This window comes from Hyperolius riggenbachi, chromosome 11 (genome assembly GCF_040937935.1).
Source record: "Hyperolius riggenbachi isolate aHypRig1 chromosome 11, aHypRig1.pri, whole genome shotgun sequence".
NCBI classification, from domain to species: Eukaryota; Metazoa; Chordata; class Amphibia; order Anura; family Hyperoliidae; genus Hyperolius; species Hyperolius riggenbachi.
The window spans coordinates 211,190,270-211,205,963 of NC_090656.1; the positions used below are offsets into that span (position 1 = coordinate 211,190,270).

The window sequence follows — 15,694 nt, forward strand, 5'->3', positions numbered from 1 at the left end:
GAGACGGATCTATTTCCAGCCCCCGGAGAAGCGTTCTGCAGATTGCTAATGAGAACCATCCAAGGGGAGATCCACGGCTCCATCATTTGGGGTGAAGGAAAACTTCCATTTCATCTTAAACTAGCATTGAACCCGGTACCAAAAATATAGTTACCGTATACCTGCCTTAGGGCCCTTTTCTACTAGCAAAAGGGAAACACAAGCGATTGCAATTTTTCATCAATTTTGTTATGCAATTGCGATTTTGCATTTATCTTTTAAAGCGGGATTGTCACCATAAAAATCAAATTTCAACAGCAACTGGTCTGAGTGTATCAAGTGATAAAGATGCTAGTCCTGTATTCTTAACTTTCAAAACTTTTTCTGCTGTTATGGTTTGGCATTATTTACATACCTTAGGAACACTGGCCCTTTAATTGCCATCAGCAGGCAAACCGGTTGCATGCTGGGGGTTCTTTTTATCTATAATATATCCCTCCTCTTCCAGTTATTTCCCCCTCCTTCTAATGACACAGTGCACTCATAGCTCCCAACTGTCCCTCTTTGGGAGCCCTGTCCCTCTTTCCTCCTCATTTGTCCCTCTTTCAGGACTTTGTCCCTCTTTCTATGAAAATATATTTATTTCTCTATTAAAAATGGGTTTGATTGACTCTAAACTTTATTCCCATCCCATTAAATTGATATATTACGAATTGTAAAATGTTAATATGAAGGAAAATTAACCAGGATAGAAAGGACCAGTGTGTGTCACTCATTTCCTTATAGCTTAGTGCCCTCAACATTCCCTCTACCACAAGTGTCCCATCATGCTCCTTGCCTCAAGTAATCCCATCACGCCCTCTGCCACAAGTGTTCTCATCATACCTCCTGCTGCTAGAGTTCCCAACATGTCCTGTCTGTGCCGCTAGAGTCCCCAACATGCCCCCTGCCACTAGTGTCCCCAACATGCCCTCTGCCACAAGTGCCCCCAACATGCCCTCTGCCACAAGTGCCCCCAACATGCCCTCTGCCACAAGTGCCCCCAACATGCCCTCTGCCTCAAGTGCCCCCAACATGCCCTCTGCCACAAGTGCCCCCAACATGCCCTCTGCCACAAGTGCCCCCAACATGCCCTCTGCCACAAGTGCCCCTAACATGCCCTCTGCCACAAGTGCCCCCAACATGCCCTCTGCCACAAGTGCCCCCAACATGCTCTCTGCCACAAGTGCCCCCAACATGCCCTCTGCCACAAGTGCTCCCAACATGCCCTCTGCCACAAGTGCCCCCAACATGCACTATGCCACAAGTGCCCCCAACATGCACTATGCCACAAGTGCCCCCAACACGCCCTTTGCCACTAGTGCTCCCAACACGCCCTCTGCCACTAGTGCCCCCAACATGCCCTCTGCCACAAGTGTCCCCAACATGCCCTCTGCCACAAGTGTCCCCAACATGCCCTCTGCCACAAGTGTCCCCAACATGCCCTCTGCCACAAGTGCTCCCAACATGCACTATGCCACAAGTGCCCCCAACATGCACTATGCCACTAGTGCTCCCAACACGCCCTCTGCCACTAGTGCCCCCAACATGCCCTCTGCCACAAGTGTCCCCAACATGCACTATGCCACAAGTGCCCCCAACATGCCCTCTGCCACAAGTGCCCCCAACACGCCCTTTGCCACTAGTGCTCCCAACACGCCCTCTGCCACTAGTGCCCCCAACATGCCCTCTGCCACAAGTGTCCCCAACATGCACTATGCCACAAGTGCCCCCAACATGCCCTCTGCCACAAGTGCCCCCAGCATGCCCTCTGCCACAAGTGCCCCCAGCATGCCCTCTGCCACAAGTGTCCCCATTATGCCCTCTGCCACAAGTGTCCCCAGCATGCCCTCTGCCACAAGTGTCCCCATTATGCCCTCTGCCACAAGTGTCCCCAACATGCACTCTGCCACAAGTGCCCCCAACATGCCCTCTGCCACAAGTGCCCCCAACATGCCCTCTGCCACAAGTGTCCCCAACATGCCCTCTGCCACAAGTGTCCCCAACATGCACTATGCCACAAGTGCCCCCAACATGCCCTCTGCCACAAGTGTCCCCAACATGCACTATGCCACAAGTGCCCCCAGCATGCCCTCTGCCACAAGTGCCCCCAGCATGCCCTCTGCCACTAGTGCTCCCAACACGCCCTCTGCCACAAGTGCCCCCAACATGCCCTCTGCTACAAGTGTCCATAACATGCCCCCTGCCACAAGTGTCCCCATTATGCCCTCTGCCACAAGTGTCCCCAACATGCCCTCTGCCACAAGTGTCCGCAACATGCATTCTGCCACAAGTGTCCCCAACATGCCCTCTGCCACAAGTGTCCCCAACATGCCCTCTGCCACAAGTGTCCCCAACATGCCCTCTGCCACAAGTGTCCCCAACATGCCCTCTGCCACTAGTGCCCCCAACATGCCCTCTGCCACTAGTGTCCCCAACATGCCCTCTGCCACAAGTGTCCGCAACATGCATTCTGCCACAAGTGTCCCCAACATGCCCTCTGCCACAAGTGTCCCCAACATGCCCTCTGCCACAAGTGTCCCCAACATGCCCTCTGCCACAAGTGTCCCCAACATGCCCTCTGCCACAAGTGTCCCCAACATGCCCTCTGCCACAAGTGTCCCCAACATGGTTGGACTCGACGGGCGTGTGTCTTTTTTCAACCCAAATAACTATGTATCTATGTAACTTTGCCCTCTTCCACAAGTGTCCCTAACATGCTCTCTTCCACAAGTGTCCCCAACATGCCCCCTGACACAAGTGTCCCCAACATGCCCTCTGACACAAGTACCGGTATCCCCAACATGCCCCCGTCACAAGTGTCTCCAACATGCCCTCTGCCACAAGTATCCCCATCATGCTCTCTGCTACAAGTGTCCCCAACATACTACCTTGTCACTAATGTCCTAATTGTGCCCCCTGCCACAAGTGTTCTCATCATACCCCCAGCCAATAGTGTCCCCAACATGCCCTCTGCCATTAGTGTCCCCATCATTCACCCAGCCAATAGTGTCCCCAACATGCCCTCTGCCATTAGTGTCCCCATCATGCTCTCTGCCACTAGTGTCCCCAACATGCCCTCTGCCATTAGTGTCCCCATCATGCTCTCTGCCACTAGTGTCCCCAACATGCCCTCTGCCATTAGTGTCCCCATCATGCTCTCTGCCACTAGTGTCCCCAACATGCCCTCTGCCATTAGTGTCCCCATCATGCTCTCTGCCATTAGTGTCCCCATTATGCTTTCTGCCACAAGTGCCCCAATCTTGCCCCAATCATTCCCCACTGCCACAAGTGTCCCCCATAAGGTTATTCCAAAACACAAGCATTTCCAATAGGTCCCAACAATGGCCGGTTCCCCTTTCTCTACTTTTATACAGATTTGGGGCCGGTTGCAGTGTTGGGCTGCTTTGGCTATTATGCTGGGGGCCCATCCTTACTCACCTGCCAGCGAGTATGATGGCACAAGATATATGAATGCCAGATGATGGGGTATAGAGTCCAGACACCAACGCAGAACAGCTGGTGATACATATGCTACTTTCCCGGGTAGTTTACCGATTTAGAGAGAGAGCAGGTAGGTGGGTGCAAGGCCAGTACCCGCAGAAACAGAACGTGGTCTTTTGGGGATAGGGCCCTAGGAAAAACTCTTCTGTCCCCAGGATTAATACCACCCTGGTCACGCCAATACCCAGTGGAACCCATAAAAGGACTCATGAGTACACGAGGGGTCCTGCTAGAAACAGTTAAAGCTAGTCTTCATGCATTTGGGAGGTCTACAGATCTACAGCACCAGGGCATTGACATTTACCACTGTGAGTTGGGATAACCTTGTTAGGGTTTACCACTGAGGACTGAAAATGATGCCGGCTGTATATTGAATTTTGAAGTTTACTTTGTGTCCCTGCTTCCAGTTGTTCAGCAATAAACCGTCCCATTGTTTTTTTTACACTGTTAGACGTCTGGCGCCCAATATTGTGTTCCTTTTATTTCTGCAAGGCTAGCAGGTCCCAGATGCCGTCACACCCAGCCATGGATGGTAGCACGAGGGAGCTTACATGGGAATGGAGCAGACATGAGAAACCTGACAAATCAACACAAATACGCTCTACACCAACCATGTGTGAACCTGAAACTCCATTATATAACACCTAAAGAAGCCAGATACCTCCAAAAACAGGTGCACCGATCCATAAGTGTCTTCCCATAATTAATTTATTGCCAGCAAAGGCAAAGTTCTGTACTTCTCTTGTAAATCGCTATTCTGTTAGTGACAATATATAGGTCATTGTAACATTTATGTAGTCTGCTAACTGAAGTACCCATAATTGTTTCTGTACAGAGCCACATAATATGAAGGAATATGATGGTGACAGAGGTGGCATAGAAGAAGACGCTGGAGGCACAAAAATACAGAGGTGGCACAGAGTCACAGAGATGGCACAGAGGAATCACAGGGGGACAGAGGTGGCACAGAGGAGTCACAGGGTGGTAGAGTTGGAACAGAGGAGTCAAAGGGGAACAGAGGAGTCACAGTGGGAAAGAGGTGGTACAGAGGAGTCACAGGGGGACAGAGGTGGCACAGAGGAGTCAAAGGGGGACAGAGGTGGCACAGAGGAGTCAAAGGAGGACAGAGGAGGCACAGAGGAGTCACAGGGGGATAGAGTTGGCACCAAGGAGTCAAAGGGGGACAGAGATGACACAGAGGAGTCAAAGGGGGACAGGAGTCACAGGTGGACAGAGGTTGCACAGAGGAGACATAGGTGGACAGAGGAGTCACAGGGGCACAGAGGAGTCACAGGGGGACAGAAGTGGCTTAAATAGATACTCTGCAGGCATAGAGGGACAGAGAAGGAACAGGTGTTAGAGGTGGTACAGAGGAGTCTCAGGGGGACAGAGGTGGTACACAAGAGGCACAGGGGACCGAGGTAGCACAGCATTTCAACTTACATACAAATTCAGATTAAGAACAAACCTACAGCCCCTATTCCATTCATTTATCAGGGAGTACCTGTAATTACTGCGTTGTGTAGGCAGATATGGAGATGTCGGGGTTAAACCTCTTGAAGCGGTCTTTCGTACATCTACACATGTAATATTACCTCCTGCCACGGCGGATGTAATCAGCCTCAATCAGTCACCTTGGTGTCTATGCCGCGCCGCACACCTGCCTGCCGAGCCGAGCTCTGATTGATAATTTAATTAACTTCTCAATCACGGCAGAGCCGGATCCCCGCGGGAGAGACATGGAGCCGGAGAGTCCTGGGAATGAGGCCTGTGTCTCCAGATGCAGATCTGTTGTTACAGAGGAACTCCGGCCTCATACATATATACACTACTCTGTCTGCATTCACTTCATATATTCTAAATCATAACCTGTGCAGATAGCGTGAAATAATCAAAACTACCCTGATAACATTGTCACTTGAGGCTCACCACTCCCACCAGCTGCAGGGGTATTGGGAGGGGCTAATGCTACCTCCTGCACGAAGCTCCTGCTGGACACAATTCTGTCTGCCACTTTACACAGTCACAGGGAGGTTAATTGGTCTCACCAAAAACAAGCCTAATGCTGGGAACACACGTTATGTTTTTTCACCCGATTTCCTGTGCGATCAATAGTACAAATCAAATCGCAACCAAATTCGGAAGCATTTTTCACTTGAGCAATTTTATGGGCAGAATGGAGTGTGTTCTCGATCGGAATAGTATCGGACATGTTGAAAATAAATGGTCAAAATCTTATCGTGTGTTGGCGCGATCGATGAAGCGGCTCGATTATGTGTACGATATAGAGGCGTTCAGGGGGCCATATCAGAGTGCAGTGTCATCAATAGTGGGCATAATTAGTCAAATGCATAGTATAAACGGAACAGAAAATGTACACGTGTGTAGCAGGCGGACAATAAAGTTACTGTCGATTTTTGGTTGAGATTCGATTCGTACTATCGATCGCACAGGAAATCGAGTGAAAAAACATAACGTGTGTTCCCAGCATAAGATAATGATAGGGAGTTAGGACTATGGAAGGATTAGATTGTGAGATCCTCTGAGGACAGTCAGTGACATGACTATGTACTCTGTAAAGTGCTACAGAAGATGTCAGCACTATATAAATACATGGGGAAAAAAATAATTATTGATAATAATAATAACGCAGGACTTTAGACTATGACTATAGTAGGAAATAGATTGTGAGCTCCTCTGAGGACAGCCAGTGACATGACTGGACTCTGTATAGTGCTGCAGAAGATGTCAGAGCAATATAAATTAATAATAATAATGTGAAGGGAAATTCAACTATAGCTATAATAAGGATTAGATTGTAAGCTCCTCTGAAGACAGTGAGTGACATGACTATATACTTTCTAAAGTGCTGCAGAGGGAGTCAGTGCAATAAATACATAACAATATGATAGGACATAAGCCAATGACTATGGTAGGATTAGATTGTAAGATCTAGTTTAGTGACATGACTATAGATGGTTAACTGAGGCAGGAGAAGTAATAATATAAATACATATTAAAGATATGGTTAGACTAGGACTATGGTAGGATTAGAGTGTGAGCTCCTCTGACGACAGTGAGTGACATGACTATGTACTCTGTAAAGTGCTGCAGAAGATGTAAGCACTCTATAAATAGAAAATGATAATTATTTATAAAATAGGGAACAGGATTTGTGCTCTCAGCCTCTCAAAAGCAGAGAACAGGCGACAACTTTAACTTTACTGAATTGGTGACCATTCAACAGACACCGAAAAGAGAAGAACTAATGATTTATACCAGAAAGCTTGGAATTGGGGGAGGGGGTCCGCTAAGTTTTTTGGGGGAATCAAAATACTTAAGAAATGTGGATGGCCTTTAAAGTTTAACTGTCGGGCATTAAATCAAAAATCAATTCTTTATTTTTATCTGGTAAACAAGTAATACGGATGCTAACCAGGCAATTCAAAAGTTAAAATTGCTATTACTTTTCTTGTTGATAAAGGATCATTCCCCAGTTTACCTGACTCTTATTTGGTACACACAAAATTTGGTACACAAAAAGGAAGTTGCAGGGCATGCTGGGTTGTCCTTTTTTGCTTCTCTACTTTCCCCCTCAGACTTAACTAAATGCAGCCTGATTGGCTGAAGCCTCTTTCCCTCCTGTTTTCCCCTCCCACACCTCTGTTCCTCTCTGATTGGCAGGGGCGTTGCTAGCCCCAAAGATCAGAGGGCACATGCCCCGGATCTATTCGGGGGTGCCCCGTATGTCCCCCAGGCAGTGTCAGCTGTGGTGCCTCAATGGCGGGCATCCTGGGAGCTGTGGTGCATCAATCGGGGGTGAGCTGGGTGCTATGGTGCTTCTGTGTGGGCATACTGGGTGCTATAGTGCCATGCTGGGTGCTGTGATGCCTTTATGGGGGCATGCAGGGAGCTGTGGTTCTTCTATGGGGGCATGCTGGGAGTTGGGGTGCCTCAATGGGAGGCATGTAGGAGCATCAGAGGGGGTCATTAGAAGGTCAGGGAACGCTGTGGGGAACTGCCAGATACCTGGTGGCAGGCCACCCCGGTCATCAGAAATCCAGACCAGCCAGCACAGTTATGTTTAAGTGATGCTGCCTATTTATGTGATATGATGCATTCTTTTTGTATTAATGGAGAGGGGACTTCATCCAACATTTTGCTGGTCAGACCTACTTAGACCGCTGTTAAGTTAATGTAAATTTGGCTCCACCCATGATCACACCCACATTATGGTGCATGGCCACACCCATTTTCCATCTAGAGTGCCCAAAAGTGCCCCGGATCTCTTAGGATCCTAGCAACGCCCCTGCTGATTGGCCAATATTTCTCATGCGGAGACAATGCACTTTCTATAGTGGAGGGCTGGCAATGCATACACAATCAGGCACAGGAGAGTAAGGGAGGAAATGACATCAGGATTGGCTTCAAAATAGCCACAGTTAAAATGAGAAATGCTAAGAAGGATTTTCTCTTTTTTTTAACTGTAGAAAAATCACTAAAATCAAAATGTGGACAGTGCAATACATGTTACGCAAGTATAACAAGTATTTATCTACTTATATATGAGTTTTTTTCCCTGAGATAGTACAGCTGACAGCTCCTCTTTAAAGGACTCACCATTGTTGCTGTTGTCGTCCACCAGGATGATCTCCTTGAGAAGCTCGGAAGGCGTCCGGTCGATGGCGGAGCGAATGGACCTGAGAATGACGGAGAGAGCCTCGTTGACGAATATGAAGACTATGCTGACCTGGGGGAGCTGCTCGGAGTACGAGAGGTTCTTACACCTGAAAACACAAAGCACAAGTCACGTCAGAGAGCATCTACTCAATACTTCATATCAAAGAGGACCTGTCTGAACTCAGAACTTCCTCTCTGCTCTAAATGAAAAGCAACAGCATAATAACCTTTAAAGAAAAACCTCTGTTACAGCTGATACAAATCCTACAATACATCTGCAGTGTGTCTACTTCCTGCTTTCATGGAAGCAGACATAGGATTAACATCCTGTGTTTACAAATTAGCTGCTCTGCCATGGCAGCCAGCTGTCACAGCTGAGAGATCGAATTACAGTGGTGATTAGTCACAGATGAGAGGGAATTAGACAGGCTAAGCTCTCTAAATACATACAGGGTGCATTTCTCTAGGTTTTTCTTCTGTCCTGTGTAAGAGTTCAGGTCCACTTTAAAGAGGCACTGTAGTGATATGCAGTAAAACCGGTTATCCATTCTTATAGTAATTTCCCTGGTCTTATATCAGAAACACTTCCTATATATACACACAGCGTTGTATATTGGTGTCTAGCCCTCCCAGTGAGGCTTAGTCAAAGGCTATTTAGTCATGCAGAATTCTCCTCCCAGAGCATTCTGGGAGACTGGGCATTATTTTCACTGGCTTTGGAATTCTCAGTAAACTAACATTCCGCAGAGCTGCTCCTGCCAGCAGAAAAGAGGTTACCGCCTGTGATACATTTCGGAATGCAAATCCTGGGTGAGGAAAGGTTTTATAAGGGACAAACACTGATTAATTTATGAATTTCTATTATAAAAAAATAAGCAAATGAATTAATGATGTTATTTTCATTACAGTTCCTCTTTAATTATGTACTGTTTAACTTTATATGAAGGCTTATAGGGAACCTTAACTGAAAACAAGAACAAGAGTTTCACTTACCTGGGGCTTCTACCAGTCCCCCTGCAGCCGTCCTGTGCCCTCCTAGTCACTCACTGCTGCTCCAGTCCCCCCCTGCAGCCGTCCTGTGCCCTCCTAGTCACTCACTGCTGCTCCAGTCCCCCTGCAGCCGCCCTGTGCCCTCCTAGTCACTCACTGCTGCTCCAGTCCCCCTGCAGCCGTCCTGTGCCCTCCTAGTCACTCACTGCTGCTCCAGTCCCCCTGCAGCCGTCCTGTGCCCTCCTAGTCACTCACAGCTGCTCCAGTCCCCCTGCAGCCGTCCTGTGCCCTCCTAGTCACTCACTGCTGCTCCAGTCCCCCTGCAGCCGTCCTGTGCCCTCCTAGTCACTCACTGCTGCTCCAGTCCCCCTGCAGCCGTCCTGTGCCCTCCTAGTCACTCACTGCTGCTCCAGTCCCCCCCTGCAGCCGCTCTGTGCCCTGCTAGTCACTCACTGCTGCTCCAGTCCCCCCCCTGCAGCCGCCCTGTGCCCTTCTAGTCACTCACTGCTGCTCCAGTCCCCCCCTGCAGCCGCCCTGTGCCCTCCTAGTCACTCACTGCTGCTCCAGTCCCCACCTGCAGCCGTCCTGTGCCCTCCTAGTCACTCACTGCTGCTCCAGTCCCCCTGCAGCCGTCCTGTGCCCTCCTAGTCACTCACTGCTGCTCCAGTCCCCCCCTGCAGCCGTCCTGTGCCCTCCTAGTCACTCACTGCTGCTCCAGTCCCCCTGCAGCCGTCCTGTGCCCTCCTAGTCACTCACTGCTGCTCCAGTCCCCCTGCAGCAGTCCTGTGCCCTCCTAGTCACTCACTGCTGCTCCAGTCCCCCTGCAGCCGTCCTGTGCCCTCCTAGTCACTCACTGCTGCTCCAGTCCCCCCCTGCAGCCGCTCTGTGCCCTGCTAGTCACTCACTGCTGCTCCAGTCCCCCCCCTGCAGCCGTCCTGTGCCCGCGGCGTGCCAAACTGATCCTCTGTTCCCCCGCCGTGGGTTAGTTTTGTTTCTGCCAATTGATCGGTTGGTGGTCCACTACGGCTGCAGGGGGCTGGTTCAAGCCCCAGGCAAGTGAAACTCTTGTTCTTGTTTTCAGTAAAGGTACCCATTAACTCCTATACGACCGCGTCACGCCAATTGGCGTGAACACCGCGCCTTCCCCAGGAATGCAGAGATTGCAGGAGATCGCGCGTGCCTCTGCCTCTAAAGCTGCGTACTCACCGCTGGACGAGTCCATCGACGTCCCCTTGACGACGGTTGCTAGCGACGCCTCTTCCTGTTGGCGGGTTAAGCGCGAGGTCACACAACGTACACGGTGGTGCAAGCGAGACTTCCAGTGAACGCGGTACTTTACGTGGTGTCATCAGGGATCTTAACCACTTCCCTACCCTGGTCATTTTCACAGTTCAGCTCAGCTGTGATTACTTTGGCAATAACTCATCACAACTAAATGATCTATATATTGTTTTTTCAGAACAAATTAGGCTTTTTGTGGCTGATATTTGTTTTTAATAATTACCTTATTTTCTATGCATTTTAAAAGGAAAACAAGTAAAAAAAAGTGGAAAAATACATAATTTATCCACTGTCATACATTATAGCTTTAATGTAAACAGATCTATTGTACATTAAACCCACACATTTTATTTGCCTGCCTCTCCTGTTCATTTAAACAGTTAATTTGTTTCGATAATGTATTAGATGTAACAATTAAGTAAAGGTGCTTACACACACACTACCAACGGCAACGACAGATCCACCGGACCCTCCCGCTGAGCAATCTTTAAGCCGACAGTAGTGCGTGTGTACGCGCTGTCCGCGGACTGATAAGGCTGAACGATCCCCTGAGCTCTGTAGTGATGTTACCAGGTCAGATATAAATAAACAGTGTTATCTAAGATTTTGTAGGGAGGAGAATGCAGAGTCTTATTTTCACGTAATAGGGACAGGAAGCGGTTGAAGATCCGCCATGTCGGTCTGTAGTCATCACGCGACGCTAAGCGACATTCGCAATAGTGCGCCTGTACCCACCTCACAACGTTGTATAAAAACTGCCGGTCGTCTGGAAAATCATAGGGAAAATCGCCAGAGATAGCTTAATACTTTTAGTCACAGACCCTGAACAAGCATGCAGATATGTCTGACAAATCAGATACTGCTGATGCATGAAAGATCAGCAGGACAGCCAGGCAACTGCTAGTGTCTAAAAGGTTAGAAAATAGAAGTGAGATTAAAGGGGCACTACAGCGAAAAACTGTAAAATATGTGCAAACATCTACAAATAAGAAGTACATTTTTTCTAGAGTAAAATGAGCCATAAATTACTTTTCTCCTATGTTGCTGTCACTTACAGTAGGCAGTAGAAATCTGACAGAAGTGACAGGTTTTGGACTGGTCCATCTCTTCATAGGGGATTCTCAGCAAGGCTTTTATTCTTTATAAAGATATTCCCAAAAAAGGATTTAACCACCCTGGCGTTCTGATTAAATCGCCAGAGTGGCTGCGGGAGGGTTTTTTTTAAATAAAAAAAAAACTATTTCATGCAGCCAACTGAAAGTTGGCTGCATGAAAGCCCACTAGAGGGCGCTCCGGAGGCGATCTTCCGATCGCCTCCGGCGCCCAGAATAAACAAGGAAGGCCGCAATGAGCGGCCTTCCTTGTTTTGCTTATATCGTCGCCATAGCGACGAGCGGAGTGACGTCATCGACGTCAGCCGACGTCCTGACGTCAGCCGCCTCCGATCCAGCCCTTAGCGCTGGCCGAAACTTTTTGTTCCGGCTACGCTGGGCTCAGGCGGCTGGGGGGACCCTCTTTCGCCGCTGCTCGCGGCGAATCGCCGCAGAGCGGCGGCGATCAGGCAGCACACGCGGCTGGCAAAGTGCCGGCTGCGTGTGCTGCTTTTTATTTCATTAAAATCGGCCCAGCAGGGCCTGAGCGGCAGCCGCTGGCGGTGTTGGACGAGCTGAGCTCGTCCAGACCGCTCAGCTGGTTAAACAATGATGCTGGCCGGCCTCCTTGCTCGCTACACAGTTTTTTGGCAGTTGGACAGAGTAACTGCCATTCACTAAATGCTTTTGAAAATAAATATATAAATATATCCATGAGAATCCCCTATAAAAAATCCCCTACTGTAAGTGACAGCAACATAGGAGAAAAGTAATTTATTGCTCATTTTACTCTAGAAGAAACATACTTCTTATTTGTATGTGTTTGCACATATTTTAAATTTTACAGTTTTTTGCTGTAGTGCCCCTTTAAGAACTGATTGATATTCGTCATGTAATTTGTCTATATTGTTTGATGCACAATTGGTCTGCGCGTAATCATCTGTAGCACTGGCAGACATGGAAAAACACAGCATAAAAGCATCAACTGCCATTATCTATAACAAGCGTTTGTTACTCCCCCCAGGGTCCAGAGGCTGGAGATAGGTTGCCCTCAGGGCTGGGCCGAGGCATAGGCTGGAGAGGCTCCAGCCTCAGGGCGCAGTGTAAAAGGGGGCGCAGAATTCATTCAGCTGTCATTCCTAATTGTGTTTGAAGCAGAAAGAAATAAGAAAAGGGGATACATGGCAGTGACTGCAAGCCAGATGTTGGGGAGGTTGTGGGCCCTGTGGCGTCTCTTAGTCTAATAGCAATCAGTGTGTGATGGCTGGGGTGGGAGGGATGGAGGGGCGCACTTTGGTGTCTCAGCCTTGGGTGCTGGAGGACCTTGTTCCGCCTCTGGTTGCCCTGAACGATCCCAATATGCACCGTGCCTCATGCATATCGCAGATCCAGTCTGCTTCCTCTGAGGTATTTCCACAGCGGGTTAGAAATCCTTGAACTATGCAGAGTTACTTTTACTGGGATGATTTTTCCCCGGGATGTGCTGTAAGCCCCGCTGACAGGCTGTGAGGAGTATTATTTGATTGCCTGCAGTGTGAGCCTCTCGTTGACGGCACATCACAAGTCTGGAGTCTTGCTGTAAGACAGATCTGTGATTACTTTGCCAGCTTGTTGTTCATCGTCTCCTTCACATTCTCTTTCCCACATTAATATTTATGAATTTACTCATCTCCCTCAATCTGAGCCGCCTCGCTCTGTCCAAGTTCTCTCCCCCCCCCCCCCCCTTCCCTCCATCTTGTTGTCCCGCTGAGAGTGGCAGTGTGAGTGTTGCATACGGTGTAAGCTGATTCATCATCATCTTCACACACACACGGCCGAGTCGTGTCAAATCTGTCAGGAGGATCAGATCGCTGCGGGCTCTTCAGCGTCGGTTAGATTGCAGAATATAAACATTGTCGACGGGCTGTTGGTTTTGCGCAGAAGATAAGAAGCGGCGGAGGAGGAAGAGACAACCTAATGTGTTTACTTACCTATAAAGAGCTGACGTATTCTGCGCAAAGAAAGCACCAACAGCCACTGCACCAGAGGAGCTTGCACTCTAATCTCTCTGGAAAAGGAAGGGGGGGTCGCACTGTACAGGACAATGAACATACACGTATGACTTTGACAAATAAGCACACATAGAGGAAGAATTCATGTATTGCGCAGAGATACAGCCCTAATGGGAACTGATGCCATACTCTAGTACTGTAAGCCCAAATTGTGAACATTTTATTTTAACCGTGTAGCAGCCAATTTATTTAGAGGCTTGCAAGAGCTTCAGGACAATTTATTTTATCACTTTTTTATTTCTTCTTTGTTACTTTTTCTTGCTTCTTATTAGTACTGCTGTAATGTGCATTTATGACCACTTGTCACTAGAGAGCAGTGTTAGACAATAACAGAGGACTTCTGTTTTCCGTTTCTATGTTTTCTGCTAGTAGAAAGAGATCAAAGAAGTACAAGAATTTACAGCACGATGAGTTTTGCCAACTTAGCTCAAAAGCAGTGCACTTATCTCAAACGAGATAACTAATGAATTGCTCATGGGTTAAAGACAACTGCACTAAATTCAGTTCCCTAAATGTTATTGACACGTGTGCTTTACTGCTTCCGGACCAGCACAGTGTAAATCTATGTCCTGCTTGCGGCTGTGCGGCTCTGACAGGACGTAGATTTCAACAATCGTCACTGCACCGTTCCGCCAACCTCCCAATCGTGCTGCTCTGTTCCCACCGCAACCCACGCGCTTTACCGTCAAGTAGGACGGCAGAGATCTGTGAGCCAGTTAGGAGCCAATTTCATTGGCTACTGACCCTGTCGTCATCACTATAAGCCAATCCCAATGAAAGAGGCCCCTGACCAGCTCACAGAGGTCTGCCATCATACTGATGGCAGGGTGAGTGGGTTGCGGCGGGGACAGAGCGGCACGATCGGGGGGAGCCGTGGGACTGCGCAGCGACAATTGTTGAAATCTACAACTTGTCAGAGCCGAGCAGCCACAGCTATGCCCCAGCTATGGCTTGGCCTCTCTTTTAAAAAAAAAGTTACAATAGAATCCCTTTATAGTAAAGTCCAAGGGATCAGGAAAAGTAGTTTACTATATCAGAAGTGTACTATATACACAGCGAGCACAGACAGTGCCTAAGCCAGATGAAAATGCACAGTACTCAATATGCAGGGATTTGCATGCAATAATCAGGCAACTGCTTGTACAGGAAGCATAGGTCTTACCAGTTACTGCAAAGTAAAGTACTGACAGTGTGCTCCTCTATCCACATGTCTGTGCAGCCTGGATGATACTGTAGTGTTGCAGGCATGCACAAGCAAGTCACAGATGACAGGCAATTCCCTCAGTAATCAGGCAGCAGCTTACACAGGAAGCATAGGTCTCATCAGTTTATGCAGGTATAGTATGATAGTGTGCTTCTCTGGTACATATGTCTGTGCAGCCTGGATGATGCTGTATCATTGCAGCCATGCACAAGCAAGTCACAGATGATAGACAATTCCCTCAGTAATCAGGCAGCAGCTTACACAGGAAGCATAGGTCGCACTGGCTAGTGCTTTTGAGGTTATTCAGAGTAGCATGCAGATTGTGAGCAGGCTACAAATTTGCTGCCTGCCAATCAAGGCTCATGGGTCACCAACTGACTGATGTGCTCAGCCACTTTCCACTATAACTGGATACAGAATATACAGAATACTGCAAGTTCACTATAACAAAAGTTCCATTATATCCGTGTTTACTATACCAGGCGTTATTCCAATAGACTTATAATGGCGCTTGGCCGGGAACTGTGCATTTAGTTTACTATACCCAAATGTTTACTTTAAAGAGGAACTCCAGTGAAAATAATGTAATTAAAAAAGTGCTTCATTTTTACAATAATCTATTCTATATATATAATAGACTAAGTGCCTCAACCTTCAAACAAGAAGAAGAAGTACTTTGCATGAGAAAATGTATGCGTGCTCAAACACCAAGTTTAAGGCCTCTTTTCCACGGACTGTTGAGCTGTGTGCTCAGCAAGCAGTTACCAGGCAGCAGTGAGCAAATACCAGGCAGCAACAAGCAGTTACCAGGCAGCAGCAAGCAGATACCAGGCAGCAGCAAGCAGATACCAGGCAGCAGCAAGCAGTTACCAGGC

The 15,694-nt window shown here is 48.2% G+C and overlaps 1 protein-coding gene across 2 annotated transcripts in view; it reads right to left on the reverse strand.

Annotated features, from left to right (window-relative positions):
• Positions 1-15,694, reverse strand: part of GALNT18 (polypeptide N-acetylgalactosaminyltransferase 18) — a 485,929-nt gene that overhangs the window by 139,334 nt on the left and 330,901 nt on the right. For both annotated transcript variants that reach the window (XM_068260107.1, XM_068260108.1), the window contains exon 3: positions 8,143-8,309. In XM_068260107.1, coding sequence (XP_068116208.1) covers positions 8,143-8,309 — 167 coding nt within the window. The remainder of the gene's footprint in view (positions 1-8,142; positions 8,310-15,694) is intronic.